The 19118-nt window shown below is 47.9% G+C and overlaps 1 protein-coding gene across 1 annotated transcript; it reads right to left on the reverse strand.

The window, feature by feature from the left end:
* Nucleotides 1-1584: 1584 nt before the first annotated feature.
* Nucleotides 1585-17268, reverse strand: CFAP52 (cilia and flagella associated protein 52). The gene is made up of 14 exons (XM_075278961.1): nucleotides 17106-17268; nucleotides 15474-15673; nucleotides 15085-15221; nucleotides 14847-14975; nucleotides 12881-12980; nucleotides 11803-11919; nucleotides 11602-11702; nucleotides 11315-11485; nucleotides 11056-11204; nucleotides 9155-9300; nucleotides 8936-9087; nucleotides 8117-8219; nucleotides 7409-7520; nucleotides 1585-1760 (listed from the first exon to the last, which is right to left on the reverse strand). Exons 1-14 carry the CDS (start codon nucleotides 17266-17268, stop codon nucleotides 1585-1587), a joined length of 1956 nt encoding a protein of 651 aa, XP_075135062.1.
* Nucleotides 17269-19118: the final 1850 nt, after the last annotated feature.

Here is a 19118-nt window from a genome sequence, read left to right on the forward strand (position 1 = left end):
GGCCTTATATATGAGGCCTCCCTGGCCTTACACATGATCCTCCCCGGCCTTATATATGAGGTTGCCCCGGCCTTACACATGAACCTCCCTGGCCTTATATATGAGGCTGCCCCGGCCTTATATATGAGGCTGCCCCGGCCTTACACACGAACCTCCCCGGCCTTATATATGAGGTTGCCCCGGCCTTACACATCAGCCTCCCCTGCCTTATATATGAGGCTGCCCTGGCCTTACACATGATCCTCCCCGGCCTTATATCTGAGGTTGCCCCAGCCTTACACACAAGGCCGCCCTGTTCTACTGATATCTGTACACTATTTTCTCGTCATTGTGACACCTTTCTTGTGCGGTGTTTTCATAGTGGCTGCACAATGTGATCTGTGGGATTATTACACTTTACAATCGCTTATTGTTGCTACTATTACAGTTTCATGAGCTATCACATGTATGAGCAGCCCCATAGGGATACATTATATGTAACGCTCTGCATTAGTATTACAGCCCTGGAGCCGCAGCCTAATAAAGCTTATGGAGATGATGGCGTCTGTGCGCTCAGGACATGCTGGTAGTTGTAGTGTGACCAGGTCTGCCTTGTACCGCCCTGTAGTGTCAGGATCGCTCGTGATTATTAATCCATATAGATTCTCTGCCATGTGACCATGACCTCACACCGTGACATGGCGTCACCTGTCAGCTCTTTCTATGCCTCTTATCACTTCCACTTGTTACAAACCCTCAGCTGTGAGCAGTTCTAGGTCTGTACAAGTTTTCAGCCTCCTGATATTTGCAGAGATCCTGAAAATGATGAGGAAATAGTCCAGAAAATCTATCAGGGCGTTCTCATAGCAGGTAGGTTGTCTGGCCACGGACGTGCGTAACCCCCTGAGCTCTCATGTGGTGATTTCCTATCTGGGAGTGTCACGAATAATGAGCCTAATGCTGAGATCCAAGATGGACACACAGGTGATATAATCCAGACAAGAGCTCAGGAAGAGGAATGTCCTTTATTTCCAAACATGAGGAGCAGGGAGGAGCAGGGAGGAGCAGGGAGGGGCGGGGGAGGAGGGGGATGCAGGTGATGATCATCTCCGCCCAGGTGGATGGTTTGGGACACAAGTCCTTGGTGTCATCTATACTGAGACCATCAGGCTCTTGGACAATGTAACAGGATGGCTATAAATAGAGGAGGAGCCTTCGGACCATTGTGCGACCATTTGTCAGGTGGTGTAGCCCACAATGTGTGACACGTGACAAAAAGTCGCACAACTAAAATACTTGGACAACCTGCCTTTGACTGACTGTCACTTGTTGCATGAAGTCTTTGGTACAGAAGTCACCTGCGACTTGGCGTCTCTGCGACTGTCGCGTCCCAGTAACAACATTGCAATAAGACGCCATATATAAACAGTGAGATTTTTGTTGCAACTTTTTGAATGCCCCATAGCCCTAACCTAAGGAAGGCCCCAGGCAGATCTGCTATGAGGGGGTGGAGCCTGACACAAGGATGAGGTGTTATGCTCCACCCCTCAGGCTCTGCACAGATCTGCCTGGAGTGTTCCTCTCACTGAGCAGGCACAGGGCAGCCTACATGGGGTAGGGGTACTTCCAGCGTAAGATGGCGCCGTCTGTGCTGACGCTGATGATGTACTTGGACAGAGGGCAGATCTTTAGCCGGGTGATGCTGCCGCTGTGTCCGATGCCGACTTGTGTCACTTCCCCCTCGTTGTAGTCCCAGACTTTTACCAGCTTGTCGTCTCCACCTGGAACAGACATAAAAGAAAACGTGCGGATTAATGGTAATTACCTGGCGGTATTTTACTGCACATTACTACAATCCTACAATCTGAACTGCATCCAAGTGACACAAGATGAAAGCTCTACAGCAAACAAAGAGTAGCGCCCGGTAAAATGGCGCCTGAATACCTCCGCCTGCAGCCAGCCAATAGGAACATCTTCTCTATAGTCAATGGCTGCAAATCTGTCCTGTCAATGTATCGCTCTGTACAATCTGGACAAACCTAGCCGTGTCCTGTATCACACTATTGAGTCCTGTATATGATGGCTACTGGTCCTTAAGGTTACACAAGTACTATCACTGAGACGCCCGGCAATATCTGAAGTACTGTAAGTGACTGAGGTGGCGGGAAGACCCTGAAGATGCTGCAAAAAGTTTCACCAAAGCAAAGTTAAAATGGATGACCACAGCGCCCCCTGGTGGCCTCAGTCCTTCCTGCAGATCGCTGGTAGATGCTTCTTATTTCACTAGGATCTGCTGTTACTCTTATGTGCACGACCATCACAGATTCAGACTCTGCTTAGATTTTACTAAATTTAGCTGAATCTGCCAAAGGTCTGCAGATAAATATCTGATGTGTATGGGCAGCTTTATGCCAGGACCCCATGGGAAATTTCCATCCTCTGCAAGTCGCTGCAACAATAATCAAACAAACTGGTGTCTTATTACCGAGAATCACCTGCAAGTATTTCTACAGGTCTCTGCAACTATCAACCTCATCTCCCCTGCAGCTACTGTATCAGCCATCCCGCTGTGATCAGGACATGTGCGACCCCGCAGCTACTGTATCAGCCATCCCGCTGTGACCAGTATGTGCGACCCCACAGCTACTGTATCAGCCATCCCGCTGTGACCAGGACATGTGCGACCCCACAGCTACTGTATCAGCCATCCCGCTGTGACCAGGACATGTGCGACCCTGCAGCTACTGTATCAGCCATCCCGCTGTGACCAGTATGTGCGACCCCGCAGCTACTGTATCAGCCATCCCGCTGTGACCAGGACATGTGCGACCCCACAGCTACTGTATCAGCCATCCTGCTGTGACCAGTATGTGCGACCCCACAGCTACTGTATCAGCCATCCCGCTGTGACCAGGACATGTGCGACCCCACAGCTACTGTATCAGCCATCCCGCTGTGACCAGTATGTGCGACCCCACAGCTACTGTATCAGCCATCCCGCTGTGACCAGGACATGTGCGACCCCACAGCTACTGTATCAGCCATCCTGCTGTGACCAGTATGTGCGACCCCACAGCTACTGTATCAGCCATCCCGCTGTGACCAGGACATGTGCGACCCCACAGCTACTGTATCAGCCATCCCGCTGTGACCAGTATGTGCGACCCTGCAGCTACTGTATCAGCCATCCCGCTGTGACCAGGACATGTGCGACCCTGCAGCTACTGTATCAGGCATCCCGCTGTGACCAGGACATATGCGACCCCACAGCTACTGTATCAGCCATCCCGCTGTGACCAGTATGTGCGACCCTGCAGCTACTGTATCAGCCATCCCGCTGTGACCAGGACATGTGCGACCCTGCAGCTACTGTATCAGCCATCCCGCTGTGATCAGGACATGTGCGACCCCACAGCTACTGTATCAGCCATCCCGCTGTGACCAGGACATGTGCGACCCTGCAGCTACTGTATCAGCCATCCCGCTGTGACCAGGACATGTGCGACCCCACAGCTACTGTATCAGCCATCCCGCTGTGACCAGGACATGTGCGACCCTGCAGCTACTGTATCAGCCATCCCGCTGTGACCAGGACATGTGCGTCCCCACAGCTACTGTATCAGCCATCCCGCTGTGACCAGTATGTGCGACCCCACAGCTACTGTATCAGCCATCCCGCTGTGACCAGTATGTGCGACCCCACAGCTACTGTATCAGCCATCCTGCTGTGACCAGGACATGTGCGACCCTGCAGCTACTGTATCAGCCATCCCGCTGTGACCAGGACATGTGCGACCCCACAGCTACTGTATCAGCCATCCCGCTGTGACCAGTATGTGCAACCCCACAGCTACTGTATCAGCCATCCCGCTGTGACCAGGACATGTGCGACCCTGCAGCTACTGTATCAGCCATCCCGCTGTGACCAGTATGTGCGACCCCACAGCTACTGTATCAGCCATCCCGCTGTGACCAGTATGTGCGACCCTGCAGCTACTGTATCAGCCATCCCGCTGTGACCAGTACATGTGCGACCCTGCAGCTACTGTATCAGCCATCCCGCTGTGACCAGGACATGTGCGACCCTGCAGCTACTGTATCAGCCATCCCGCTGTGACCAGGACATGTGCGACCCCACAGCTACTGTATCAGCCATCCCGCTGTGACCAGTATGTGCGACCCTGCAGCTACTGTATCAGCCATCCCGCTGTGACCAGGACATGTGCGACCCTGCAGCTACTGTATCAGCCATCCCGCTGTGACCAGGACATATGCGACCCCACAGCTACTGTATCAGCCATCCCGCTGTGACCAGTATGTGCGACCCTGCAGCTACTGTATCAGCCATCCCGCTGTGACCAGGACATGTGCGACCCTGCAGCTACTGTATCAGCCATCCCGCTGTGATCAGGACATGTGCGACCCCACAGCTACTGTATCAGCCATCCCGCTGTGACCAGTATGTGCGACCCTGCAGCTACTGTATCAGCCATCCCGCTGTGACCAGGACATGTGCGACCCTGCAGCTACTGTATCAGCCATCCCGCTGTGACCAGTATGTGCGACCCCACAGCTACTGTATCAGCCATCCCGCTGTGACCAGTATGTGCGACCCCACAGCTACTGTATCAGCCATCCCGCTGTGACCAGTATGTGCGACCCCGCAGCTACTGTATCAGCCATCCTGCTGTGACCAGTATGTGCGACCCTGCAGCTACTGTATCAGCCATCCCGCTGTGACCAGGACATGTGCGACCCCACAGCTACTGTATCAGCCATCCCGCTGTGACCAGTATGTGCGACCCTGCAGCTACTGTATCAGCCATCCCGCTGTGACCAGGACATGTGCGACCCTGCAGCTACTGTATCAGCCATCCCGCTGTGATCAGGACATGTGCGACCCCACAGCTACTGTATCAGCCATCCCGCTGTGACCAGTATGTGCGACCCTGCAGCTACTGTATCAGGCATCCCGCTGTGACCAGGACATGTGCGACCCCACAGCTACTGTATCAGCCATCCCGCTGTGACCAGGACATATGCGACCCCACAGCTACTGTATCAGCTATCCCGCTGTGACCAGTATGTGCGACCCCGCAGCTACTGTATCAGCCATCCCGCTGTGACCAGTATGTGCGACCCTGCAGCTACTGTATCAGCCATCCCGCTGTGACCAGGACATGTGCGACCCCACAGCTACTGTATCAGCCATCCCGCTGTGACCAGGACATGTGCGACCCCACAGCTACTGTATCAGCCATCCCGCTGTGACCAGTATGTGCGACCCCACAGCTACTGTATCAGCCATCCCGCTGTGACCAGGACATGTGCGACCCTGCAGCTACTGTATCAGCCATCCCGCTGTGACCAGGACATATGCGACCCCACAGCTACTGTATCAGCCATCCCGCTGTGACCAGTATGTGCGACCCTGCAGCTACTGTATCAGCCATCCCGCTGTGACCAGGACATGTGCGACCCTGCAGCTACTGTATCAGCCATCCCGCTGTGATCAGGACATGTGCGACCCCACAGCTACTGTATCAGCCATCCCGCTGTGACCAGTATGTGCGACCCCACAGCTACTGTATCAGCCATCCCGCTGTGACCAGTATGTGCGACCCCGCAGCTACTGTATCAGCCATCCCGCTGTGACCAGTATGTGCGACCCTGCAGCTACTGTATCAGCCATCCCGCTGTGACCAGGACATGTGCGACCCCACAGCTACTGTATCAGCCATCCCGCTGTGACCAGTATGTGCGACCCTGCAGCTACTGTATCAGCCATCCCGCTGTGACCAGGACATGTGCGACCCCACAGCTACTGTATCAGCCATCCCGCTGTGACCAGTATGTGCGACCCCGCAGCTACTGTATCAGCCATCCCGCTGTGACCAGTATGTGCGACCCTGCAGCTACTGTATCAGCCATCCCGCTGTGACCAGGACATGTGTGACCCCGCAGCTACTGTATCAGCCATCCCGCTGTGACCAGGACATGTGCGACCCCGCAGCTACTGTATCAGCCATCCCGCTGTGACCAGGACATGTGCGACCCTGCAGCTACTGTATCAGCCATCCCGCTGTGACCAGGACATGTGCGACCCCACAGCTACTGTATCAGCCATCCCGCTGTGACCAGTATGTGCGACCCCACAGCTACTGTATCAGCCATCCCGCTGTGACCAGTATGTGCAACCCCACAGCTACTGTATCAGCCATCCCGCTGTGACCAGGACATGTGTGACCCCGCAGCTACTGTATCAGCCATCCCGCTGTGACCAGGACATGTGCGACCCCGCAGCTACTGTATCAGCCATCCCGCTGTGACCAGGACATGTGCGACCCTGCAGCTACTGTATCAGCCATCCCGCTGTGACCAGGACATGTGCGACCCCACAGCTACTGTATCAGCCATCCCGCTGTGACCAGTATGTGCGACCCCACAGCTACTGTATCAGCCATCCCGCTGTGACCAGTATGTGCAACCCCACAGCTACTGTATCAGCCATCCCGCTGTGACCAGGACATGTGCGACCCTGCAGCTACTGTATCAGCCATCCCGCTGTGACCAGGACATGTGCGACCCCACAGCTACTGTATCAGCCATCCCGCTGTGACCAGTATGTGCAACCCCACAGCTACTGTATCAGCCATCCCGCTGTGACCAGGACATGTGCGACCCTGCAGCTACTGTATCAGCCATCCCGTTGTGATCAGGACATGTGCGACCCCACAGCTACTGTATCAGCCATCCCGCTGTGACCAGTATGTGCGACCCTGCAGCTACTGTATCAGCCATCCCGCTGTGATCAGGACATATGCGACCCCACAGCTACTGTATCAGCCATCCCGCTGTGATCAGGACATATGCGACCCTGCAGCTACTGTATCAGCCATCCCGCTGTGATCAGGACATGTGTGATCCCGGGCTCAGAACTAAACGAGGATTTGCGGCAGTTTCGATGCTGCAGCGTTTTTCCTTTTCCAGGCGAGAGGGGTCTTCTGGCCTTTTCGGATTGATTAGCTATGCTTGGGATAGGCCATCGATCTGTAAATCTGGAAAACCCCTTGAAAGCCAGAGAAAAACTCACACTTGGTCATTTGGATGTAATTCTTAATATAGTTTTAACCCTTTAATCTCACCTCAATCTTAAAGGGCTTGTTCAGCCCCAAAAGGATTTCTCATTCTGATGACCTCTCCACAGGACTGGTCATTGGTCCACAATCTGTGGGGTTATGACACCTGGACCCGCACAGATCAGCTGCTCCTGCAGCATCTGGGTGGATAGGTCATCCGTATGAAAAATCCTTCTGGGGTCAGAAAACCCCTTTAAGGAGAATGATATAAAAGAAGCCACGTAAACGCTTATTACCATAGGTCACGTGACTCTGTAATGTACAGGGCTGCCACACAAGGACCACTGTACCTGTGACAAAGTGACTTCCGTCGTCACTTATATCCATCCCATTGATCGCTCCGGACATGGATCCATCAAGTCCTCTGATAGCGGATCCGTCAAACACTTCCCAGTATCCGATCTACAAGAGAGCGAGAAGATGGCTCAGAGTCTATTATACTGACTAATGGCGGCAACATGTCACCAATGACTGATCAGACGCGCTCGTCATTGATAGACATAGATATATCATGACAGATGAAGGGCCCTGTGTACAGGATGTGTGTAGGGGACACTCTGCCACCTGCTGGTGATTACTGGTGCTGCACTATTTCTATGGATAACATAGGAGTGTCCCTGTAAGGTTTGCTGTGTGCACATTGCCAGGGAATACTAAGTACAGGTGCAGCATATAACGTACAGGCCTGGCAATATGTGGAGGTGCCCCATGAGGCTGCGCTGGGTGCGGGCACCTCTGCACGTCTGGATAATATCTCTAAGGTCTTATTTTTAGCATTGATCGAATGTAGGGCTTCAGGTGTAGGGTTTCTATACTATAATCTCCTGTAGCTTCTTTGTAATGACCCTACAGTAACACATTGGGAACAATGCAGAATAAGCTGAGGGTCCTGAGGAAGGGCCACTTTTTGGAGGGGGTGTAACAGATAAGGTCTGAAGCACGGGGGACACCTGTCTCTGACATCCTTATATCCTAGTAGATCAATGGATGACCCTGACCTTCCTGTCGGTGCCGCTGGTGATGATCTGGAACTCCTCGGGGTGGTAGCAGACGCAGCGGAATAGCGTATTGGATAAGACCATCTGTTTTCTAATAAACCGCCTGAAAATATAAAAATAGAGCAAAAAACAACCTATTACCGCATAAGGGGCATCAAATAGAATGTCAATCGGCCCTCAACATTGAGATTAGGTCTTCCAGAGTTATCTTTAAGACATGTCTGACGCCCAGGGACCCCGCAGATCAGATGATTATGACAGCAGCGACACTCCCTGAGCAACACATCGAGCCAAGTGATGTCACATTCATCAGTCACATGACCTGTTCGCAGCTCAGTCCCATTCAAGAGATTGGTCTGAGCGGTGATAACAAGCACAGGTGCTATATAATGTGCGGCGCTGTGCTTGGTCGTTTGTGAGGAGAACGCACAGGGGTGAAGGGGGTTTCCATCTAAGGTAGGTCATCCATCGATTGACAACCATCTATACTGACCCCCTTATAAACATGCATGCTGGGCTTGGTGGAGCCTGCAAGTGTTTTGAAAGATCAGAAGGGAGTAACCCTCTGACCAGACTCCTCTGGCATTGGAGGTTTCCTGCGGGAACAAAATACTGAGAAAGATGATACTGAGAGATTTCAGCTCTGAAGCTGCCGAGCAGAGACTGCAGCTCTGTAGTATAATAACATATAATAAAGGCTGTAAAGTGAGAATTGCCGTAAAGTGAGACTTGCTGTAGGATAATTGTATAAGTGATCTGTACAATGGATATGAGGTGGAGAGCACATAATAAATGGAGCAGCCTGTGTACGATACTGACTCGAGGTCCCATATGATGCAGGTCCCGTCAGAGCTGGCAGTCACACACTCGCGGTTGTTGCTCTTCAGTTTGATGCAGGACACTGCGGACTTGTGCTCCTTCATGGACTCCACAAGACGCTGGCTGTCTTTCCCGATATCCCACACCCGCACCTACACAGAGGAGCTCACGTCACCATCTAGTTTTCCAGCAGAATATTACAGCACGGACATTACTGACCCTTCCGTCTCCTCCTCCGCTCACGATCCTCCTGCAGTCGCTGGTGGCAGCAATCGCTGTGACTCCCATGCTGTGCGCGTTCTCAATCTGGTACATTAGGCGCCCACTTTCAGGGGTGAAGGCTCGGATCTTGTCATCATTCCAGGCTGAGGAGACAATTAATAGTCCGTATGTAATAAATGTATCTGACTTCTCCATAGTAGACGGCTCTGACATCACTAAGGTGTAACGTAGAAGATAGTATAATATAGAGCATAGTATACAGATGTATCTAATGTCACTGTAATATATACATATATCTATAGGTGTGTATCTGATGTCATCAAAGTATACAGACCTGACTCCATGTATAGGTGTCTCTTATCTCCATGTAGTATATATGTATCTGATGTCACTATAATATATATACTCCTCATAGTATAAAGTATATACACCTTACTCCATGTATACATGTCTCTTACCTCCATGTAGTATATATGTATCTGATGTCACTATAATATATATACTCCTCATAGTATAAAGTATATACACCTTACTCCATGTATACATGTCTCTTACCTCCATGTAGTATATATGTATCTGATGTCACTATAATATAAGGTGTATACACCTTACTCCACCATGTACAGATGTAGCAGAGTGAGCCTGAACTGAGCATGAAATCACAAAAAAACAACAAAAACCAGTAAAAAGTCATTGAAATTGTTTTTTTTCCCATGACATTTCATTGGTCTTTGTTCTCTTCTGTGATATCTCGCTGCTGCAGAAGTTTCATCATTTGCAGAAATTTGGGTTAACTCTGCTACATCTGTATATGTATCTTACCTCCTTGTAATATATATGTATGTGATGTCACCGTAGGATAAAGTATATACACCTGACTTCACCATGTGGATATATATGTATGTATCTTACCTCCCTGCAGTATATATGTATGTGATGTCACCATAGTATACAATATATACCTGACTTCACCATGTGGATATATATATGTATCTTACCTCCCTGTAGTATATATGTTGTCACCATAGTATATAGTATATACCTGACTTCACCATATAGATATATATATATGTATCTTACCTCCCTGTAGTATGTATGTGATGTCACCATAGTATATAGTATATACCTGACTTCACCATATAGATATATATATATGTATCTTACCTCCCTGTAGTATGTATGTGATGTCACCATAGTATATACCGGACTTCACCATATAGATATATATATGTATCTTACCTCCCTGTAGTATGTATGTGATGTCACCATAGTATATAGTATATACCTGACTTCACCATATAGATATATATATGTATCTTACCTCCCTGTAGTATGTATGTGATGTCACCATAGTATATACCTGACTTCACCATATAGATATATATATGTATCTTACCTCCCTGTAGTATGTATGTGATGTCACCATAGTATATAGTATATACCTGACTTCACCATATAGATATATATATATGTATCTTACCTCCCTGTAGTATGTATGTGATGTCACCATAGTATATACCTGACTTCACCATATAGATATATATATGTATCTTACCTCCCTGTAGTATGTATGTGATGTCACCATAGTATATAGTATATACCTGACTTCACCATATAGATATATATATGTATCTTACCTCCCTGTAGTATATATGTGATGTCACCATAGTATATAGTATATACCTGACTTCACTATATATATATATATATATATATATATATATATATATATATATATATATATATATATATATATATGTATCTTACCTCCATGTAGTATATATGTATGTGATGTCACCATAGTATACAATATATACCTGACCTCACCGTAGTGTATATAACCCACAGTCCACATCCCATATGATGACCTGCTATGGAGATAACGGGGTTATTCTCACCTGATAAGATGCTCTTGCCGTCTCTCATGAACTGGATGGCATTACAGGTCACGTTGGCTATAGTTATCCTCAGCAGCTCCTTGTGGCTCGTGGTGTGCCACACACGGATGTCGTTCTTGGAGCAAGTGGCGAACAGCTCTGACGTACCACTGAAAGGGCAAGAAACCCCATGACGATATACACGTCTCATACAGAGTCATCTTATATCAGTAGTATATACTATACTAGCCATATAACACTGAATCGCCCAGCTACGTACAAGGGGAACACAATGTCATTGATGGCCTCGCTGTGACAAGTCGCAATGATCTCCTCTTTGAACTCCGGATAGTTAAAACGATAAATCTGGGCTTGTCCAGTCCCAATAAAAAACTGGTGCCCTTGTCCTCTCAGGGTGATGGAGTTGACGGCCCCCTGAAGCTTCACCCTCCTGGGGTACAACGAAAACACAAAGAGGGTTACTAGGCATGAAATACAGTGACCTAGACTGCCACCTGCAGGTGACTGGGGAAACTGCAGGACATTTGGACAGTGAACGCGACTTACTTTACTGCTTTGTAGTTTGGTTCTTTGCAGATGGATAATTTTCCGTCTCCGGATCCAATAATAAATTCTCCAGTTTTCAGTAGGGTCAGAGAAGTCACTCCCTGACAAAGGACAAAAAAACACGGAGTCAAGTCAGGGCGACCCTAATGCAGAGCATAGGAGGCTTACGGTCCCAGACACAGGAGCTTACGATCATCTCACCAGGCTGAATCTGTCCTTCTGGGGGCCGCAGCTGTTCAGAAGTTTGGTCTTCGTGTTGACTTTGAGAATATCTCCAGTAGACGTGCCGCAGTAAAAGCAGCCGTCGTCTTCTGACACCTAGATACAGAAAAGAAGAACATGATGGAGAACCATAGAGGTGCAAGAAGGTCCACGGTCACTGCGGGGGTGCAGGAGGGACGCCCAAAGCTAAAGTGGCTAAAAACCTCCTGTATTTGGATATATGAAGTCACCCTACAGTCATAAGGGCAGAGAAGGAACCTCTAAAGGCGGAGACGCCCTTAAAGGGACTCTGTCACTGATATCTAGGACAATAAATCCTCTGCAGGTCCTCGGGCTTAAGGCTCTGTAGGAAAGTATAAAGGATCGGGCTACTTGGAATACTAGTAGAGATGAGCAAGTACTACTCAAAACGGCAGTTTTCCATAGGAATGAATGGGAGCGGCCGGCGCACAGGCGGTTAAACAGCAGGACGCCGGCCCCGACTGCGTCCATTCATTCCTATGGGTGTATGCTATTCGGAACTGCTGTTTCGAACAGTACTCGCTCATCTCTAAATACTAGCCCATTAGTTTATAAGGAGCTGTGGGTGTTTAGTGCCCCAAAAATCTGTGACAGGTTCCCTTTAAGGTGTCGATTCCCTTCCTCCAGGTATAAGAGAATAGGCAGGAGGCTGAGTCCAGCTGGAAGATGTTTGAGGGTCCTTATGTGAAATCTCTTAGGCATGGACATCTATACAACCTGATTAGTTTGGGGATTGTTCCCAGTCCTCCTTGTCTCAGAGCCAGAACCAAAACACTGCACCAGAACTTCAGCGGTAAGTTTATTACACACTTTGTTGTATCTCAATAGGAGGCAGTGTCTGGGTTCTCTGGGTTAGTCAGAAGCGTCTTGTAAGATCTGTCAGAAGAAATTCAGGTAATAATATCTCCTGGCTACATTATGTAGAGGGGACCTCGGGGGTCATAGAGGGGAACATCACTGCAGACACAGGCACAAATCTTCCCGTAAACAGTAGTCTAGGTGGATGGAGAGAAGATTAACTCAGCATGGTACTCACGGCCAGGCAGGTAACCACCCGCTTCAGTTGACCCATCTGACATTCGGTGGGGCGCATTTTCCTGTTCGGCAGATCCACCTCCCACACGCGCAGGGTCCCACTGTGAACAGACGGAGAGATCAGACTCCATTATCTTACAATGTTTAAGTAAATCTACCTGGATGAGCTGAGCGCAACAGAACCGCCGCGGCCACAGTCCTACATGGCTGCCGGGTAACGAGAGGGACATGATGTCTATTATATGGAATTGTTCTACGTAATTCACATAATCAGTTATCTGATGGTTCAATGTCTGCAAAAAGAGAGCGCAGTCCTAACAGCAAAGACTGTACAGAGATCTGACAACGGGAAAACCCATCCCAATAAGGAAGCGGAACTCTTACTGATCACCTCCCAACAGAACGAAAAATGCAGCTCTGAGGGCACTGAAGATATTATACTTATAATTACTCAATCCACATAAAAACGGAATCATTGTGTAAGACCATTATTTACCCTGCAGTTATCCTGTATTATACTCCAGAGCTGCGCTCACTATTCTGCTGGTACAGTCACTGTGTACATATATTACATTACTTATCCTGTATTATACTCCAGAGCTGCGCTCTCTATTCTGCTGGTACAGTCACTGTGTACATATATTACATTACTTATCCTGTATTATACTCCAGAGCTGCGCTCTCTATTCTGCTGGTGCAGTCACTGTGTACATACATTACATTACTTATCCTGTATTATACTCCAGAGCTGCGCTCACTATTCTGCTGGTACAGTCACTGTGTACATACATTACATTACTTATCCTGTATTATACTCCAGAGCTGCGCTCACTATTCTGCTGGTACAGTCACTGTGTACATACATTACTTATCCTGTATTATACTCCAGAGCTGCGCTCACTATTCTGCTGGTGCAGACACTGTGTACATACATTACATTACTTATCCTGTATTATACTCCAGAGCTGCACTCACTATTCTTGTGGTGCAGTCACTGTGTACATACATTACATTACTTATCTTGTATTATACTCCAGAGCTGCGCTCACTATTCTGCTGGTACAGTCACTGTGTACATACATTACTTATCCTGTATTATACTCCAGAGCTGCGCTCACTATTCTGCTGGTGCAGTCACTGTGTACATACATTACATTACTTATCCTGTATTATACTCCAGAGCTACGCTCACTATTCTGCTGGTACAGTCACTGTGTACATACATTACATTACTTATCCTGTATTATACTCCAGAGCTGCGCTCACTATTCTGCTGGTACAGTCACTGTGTACATACATTACTTATCCTGTATTATACTCCAGAGCTGCGCTCACTATTCTGCTGGTGCAGACACTGTGTACATACATTACATTACTTATCCTGTATTATACTCCAGAGCTGCGCTCACTATTCTGCTGGCGCAGTCACTGTGTACATACATTACATGACTTATCCTGTATTATACTCCAGAGCTGCGCTCACTATTCTGCTGGTGCAGTCACTGTGTACATACATTACATTACTTATCCTGTATTATACTCCAGAGCTGCGCTCACTATTCTGCTGGTGCAGTCACTGTGTACATATATTACATTACTTATCCTGTATTATACTCCAGAGCTGCGCTCACTATTCTGCTGGTACAGTCACTGTGTACATACATTACATTACTTATCCTGTATTATACTCCAGAGCTGCGCTCACTATTCTGCTGGTGCAGTCACTGTGTACATATATTACATTACTTATCCTGTATTATACTCCAGAGCTGCGCTCACTATTCTGCTGGTACAGTCACTGTGTACATACATTACATTACTTATCCTGTATTATACTCCAGAGCTGCGCTCACTATTCTGCTGGTGCAGTTACTGTGTACATACATTACATTACTTATCCTGTATTATACTCCAGAGCTGCGCTCACTATTCTGCCGGTACATTCTGTGTACATCTAGTAGACTTACTTTCCTCCTGTAATAAACAGGTCATCGCTATTGTTGATGAAGGTCACGGTCAGGGCATGTCCCGCACTGAGGGAAGAAGCCGGGCTACCACAAATGGCTTCTCTGGTTGCCATGTTCCACAGGACGACACTAGGAGACAGACGTGTTACAGTTTACAAGACTGGAACCTACAGGCAGATGAGAGACAATATGGTGGGTGATTGTGTGACAGAGTGGAGCAGATGTTGGTTTTTCTTACCTCCCATCATCCTGTCCGCCCAGAGACACCAGGTATCGGTCATTGGGGGAGAAGGCCAGAGCTTCCACCTTGACTTTGTGCAGACTGAGCTTCCCACAGGATTCTCTCTTACCATAGTCCCAAAGGAAAATATCTGCCTATAAAGAAACAGTTCTGTTATAACTCCAGAGCGGCATTCACAATTCTGCATCCCTCCTCACCCCCTGCTTGTTTGGTGTCGTTACAGAGCTGGTGATTTGCATTTCAGCGCCATCTTTAGTACAAGCACTGAGGATGGAAACTGATCTGGCTCTTCCTGCTGTTTTCAGTCAGCAGAATTGTGAATGCCGCTCTGGAGTAACACTCAGGATCAGTGCAGTAGACACATAAAGATATGATGGATTTCTTACCTTGAACCCCATGTAGGTGACTTGTCCTGATGCCAAGAATTTCCCGGACTTGGAGACAGTGACGCAGGAGACGTTGTTGGTGTGACCGTGCAGGAAGTGCTGCTTATGCTTATTCAGACTCTGAATGATGACCGTGCACCCCAGGGGGTAGATGAGATGTTCTCTGTCCGGGTGGCAGATCAGCCCTGAGGGCACGTGGCCTGGAACAGAGGAGAAGTCATGTCATTAACACCCCATAACAATGTCAATGATATCACTGTGTGTATTATCCTGTACTGTGACATCACTGTGTGTATTATCCCTGTACTGTGACATCACTGTGTATTATCCTGTACTGTGACATCACTGTGTGTATTATCCTGTACTGTGACATCACTGTGTGTATTATCCTGTACTGTGACATCACTGTGTGTATTATCCTGTACTGTGACATCACTGTGTGTATTATCCTGTACTGTGACATCACTGTGTGTATTATCTCTGTACTGTGACATCACTGTGTGTATTATCCCTGTACTGTGACATCACTGTGTGTATTATCTCTGTACTGTGACATCACTGTGTGTATTATCTCTGTACTGTGACATCACTGTGTGTATTATCCTGTACTGTGACATCACTGTGTGTATTATCCTGTACTGTGACATCACTGTGTGTATTATCTCTGTACTGTGACATCACTGTGTGTATTATCTCTGTACTGTGACATCACTGTGTGTATTATCCCTGTACTGTGACATCACTGTGTGTATTATCTCTGTACTGTGACATCACTGTGTGTATTATCCTGTACTGTGACATCACTGTGTGTATTATCCTGTACTGTGACATCACTGTGTGTATTATCTCTGTACTGTGACATCACTGTGTGTATTATCCTGTACTGTGACATCACTGTGTGTATTATCTCTGTACTGTGACATCACTGTGTGTATTATCCTGTACTGTGACATCACTGTGTGTATTATCCTGTACTGTGACATCACTGTGTGTATTATCCTGTACTGTGACATCACTGTGTGTATTATCCCTGTACTGTGACATCACTGTGTGTATTATCTCTGTACTGTGACATCACTGTGTGTATTATCCTGTACTGTGACATCACTGTGTGTATTATCCTGTACTGTGACATCACTGTGTGTATTATCCCTGTACTGTGACATCACTGTGTGTATTATCCTGTACTGTGACATCACTGTGTGTATTATCCTGTACTGTGACATCACTGTTTGTATTATCTCTGTACTGTGACATCACTGTGTGTATTATCTCTGTACTGTGACATCACTGTGTGTATTATCCTGTACTGTGACGTCACTGTGTACTATCTCTTACTATCTTCTGGTTCTCTGTCTCTCCCCTGTTGTATATTCTGGATTATTAACCCTTGCTGCCTCCATAGACTTCTGTATTCCCATTGCTGTCTATGGTGAGGGCAGGTCAGTGGTGTCTCTGTATTCTCTGTATTCCCTCACACAATATTCTCAGCCTATAAGAATCTCTGACAAACCTTGAAGGATAAAAGTAAAGCTATAAGTGCCGTTTAGTCAGTGCCCTGTTTGGATGGAGTTCCCCTGTAAGCGCAGTGAGTGACTCCCGGGTCTCCGGTATACACGGCCCTTCTCTTACCATTGTATCCGATGACTGCCTCCAGCTGCAGCCGCTCTCCCCCCTCCTCGCTCGGTGACGCCATGTTCTTCTCTCCGCCGCTCTTTCTTCTCTTCTCCACCGTATAGTTTCTCGCAGCGTCCTCCCGTCTCCTAGAAACCACTCTGACGTTGTGTTGTACCATTTGGCATGGAGACGACGCACAGAGCATGCGCATTTTATGGTTTATAGGCTGTGACCGCTGAGCAGGTTGTACGCATGCGCCCGGTTCGCACCCTGATACTGCGCATGCGTTGTGTTTTGGCGCCATCATTCCTGTCAGAGTTTCCTTCTCTCGATGTAATAAGACTTTATTTCTCTGTTTGTGGCCATTTTATCCATGTGGAGGGTGTAATAATAATCTATAGCCTGGTTGTTCTGATAAGGTGCCCAGCAGGAGGTTTTATAAGGGTTATGGGTAACATTTGCCGGAACATGAAGTATTTTGAGGTGAAAAATGGAAAAACATAGTAAATCTATCCTATAATGTCATCACGGTAACTCATACAAATATTCTGGAGAGATTAGTAAAAAAATTTTACTCAGAAAAAAATCGATAATTCCCTTTGTCATGCCCTCGACTGAAAATCGTATGCATGTAGTTCTTCGGATGTCGCCGTCTGACCGGTGGGGCTGAGGATAGCGATGGTAATTACAGTACGATAATAAACCCGTAATACGGTCATGAAACCGCGCTAACGTTGCGGCAGAAACCGACATCTATATCACATGGACCCAATTTGTGTCACTCTTAAAGGGGTTGTCGGCAGTGTACGTCGCCGATTACGCCATATTATATGGCAATATAGTGCAGCTCACAACATTATTATGTCCGTCAGGCCCAATTAGACGTCATTGGGGTCAGTCAGGCGCCTGTTTATCCAGCAATGTCGTGGAAACCAGAACCCCAGGAACACTGCGCAGCTTTCTTCTTACAATAGCGCCACACCTGTCCATGGGTTGTGTGTGGTATTGCAGCTCAGTCCCATTTATTTCACTGGAGCTGAGCTGCCATTCCAGACACAACCTTTGAAGAGATGTGGCGCTGTTTCTGAAAGAAGGCAGCCATGTTTATGCTGTATACATTTTCTCTAGGTTTGGGAGCATGGGCCCTTGATCGTTCCAGAAGTGAAGGGGACACCTGAAGAGAGAGATAGCATAGGAACTATCGACAATGGAATCCTGGATTCCTTCAGTATAGGAAGCAGCCAAGGCTCAAGTCCCTATGGATACTGTAGGGACTTGGGGTGTCCCCATGTGCCGCCTGCGCACGGGCCGTGTGTCCGCGATGCTTTCATTAAATGAATAGGACCTGTGCTATCTGTTGCAGCCAGGACTGTCAGCCCGCACATGGGACCGTGAAAACCACGTCGTGTGTACGAGCTCATAGAAAAGAAAAGCACACTGACCCACCCCATGGTTGTCTGCAAGAGGACTTAGGCTAAGTTCACACGGTGGATTTTGGTCCGGAATTTGATTTGGCGCCGATTCCGCGTCAAGTTCCGGATCAAAAAACGCCTCCCTTTGAGTTAAAAAATTGGAAAAAGAAGCAACGTGCCCGAAACGCGACTGATTCACCCAGGGAAGACCGCGGCGCGTCACTCCTTCCGGACTAGGCTCATTCATTTGGACCTAATCCAGAGCGGAATTCCATGACTGTATGCCGGTGCACTGTATGGACTACAGTCGCTGATAGCCGGAATCTGAAGCAGCATCACGCTTCAAATTCCGGACCGAAATCCGCCTTGTGCTGTAACTGAGCTGATGATTTCTCAATAGATTTAAAGTTTTGCATTGCAACGTCTGAAATCCTGCGCGTACGTTACTTTACACTGCGGTTTTTTTTAGGTAGTATCTGAAATTATGTAAATCCTAACCATAATGCTGAAAATGTAAAGTGCCGCAGGTCGGTGGCTTACAATGGTCAATGCCGGGTTTACACCATGTCTTTCCCAGGCTTTAGGGAACGTTCACACAGGTTTTCTGTGTTGGAAT

This window comes from Leptodactylus fuscus, chromosome 6, assembly GCF_031893055.1.
Source record: "Leptodactylus fuscus isolate aLepFus1 chromosome 6, aLepFus1.hap2, whole genome shotgun sequence".
In the NCBI taxonomy this organism is placed as follows: Eukaryota; Metazoa; Chordata; class Amphibia; order Anura; family Leptodactylidae; genus Leptodactylus; species Leptodactylus fuscus.

Coding starts and splice junctions, on each gene's coding strand:
- CFAP52 (XM_075278961.1), bottom strand. CDS start 17,268: ATGGTACAACACAACGTCAGAGTGGTTTCTAGGAGACGGGAGGACGCT. Junction 15,674..17,105: donor GGCAGTCATCGGATACAATG/GTAAGAGAAGGG, acceptor CCTCTGTTCCAG/GCCACGTGCCCTCAGGGCTG. Junction 11,486..11,601: donor CCAAACTACAAAGCAGTAAA/GTAAGTCGCGTT, acceptor GTTGTACCCCAG/GAGGGTGAAGCTTCAGGGGG.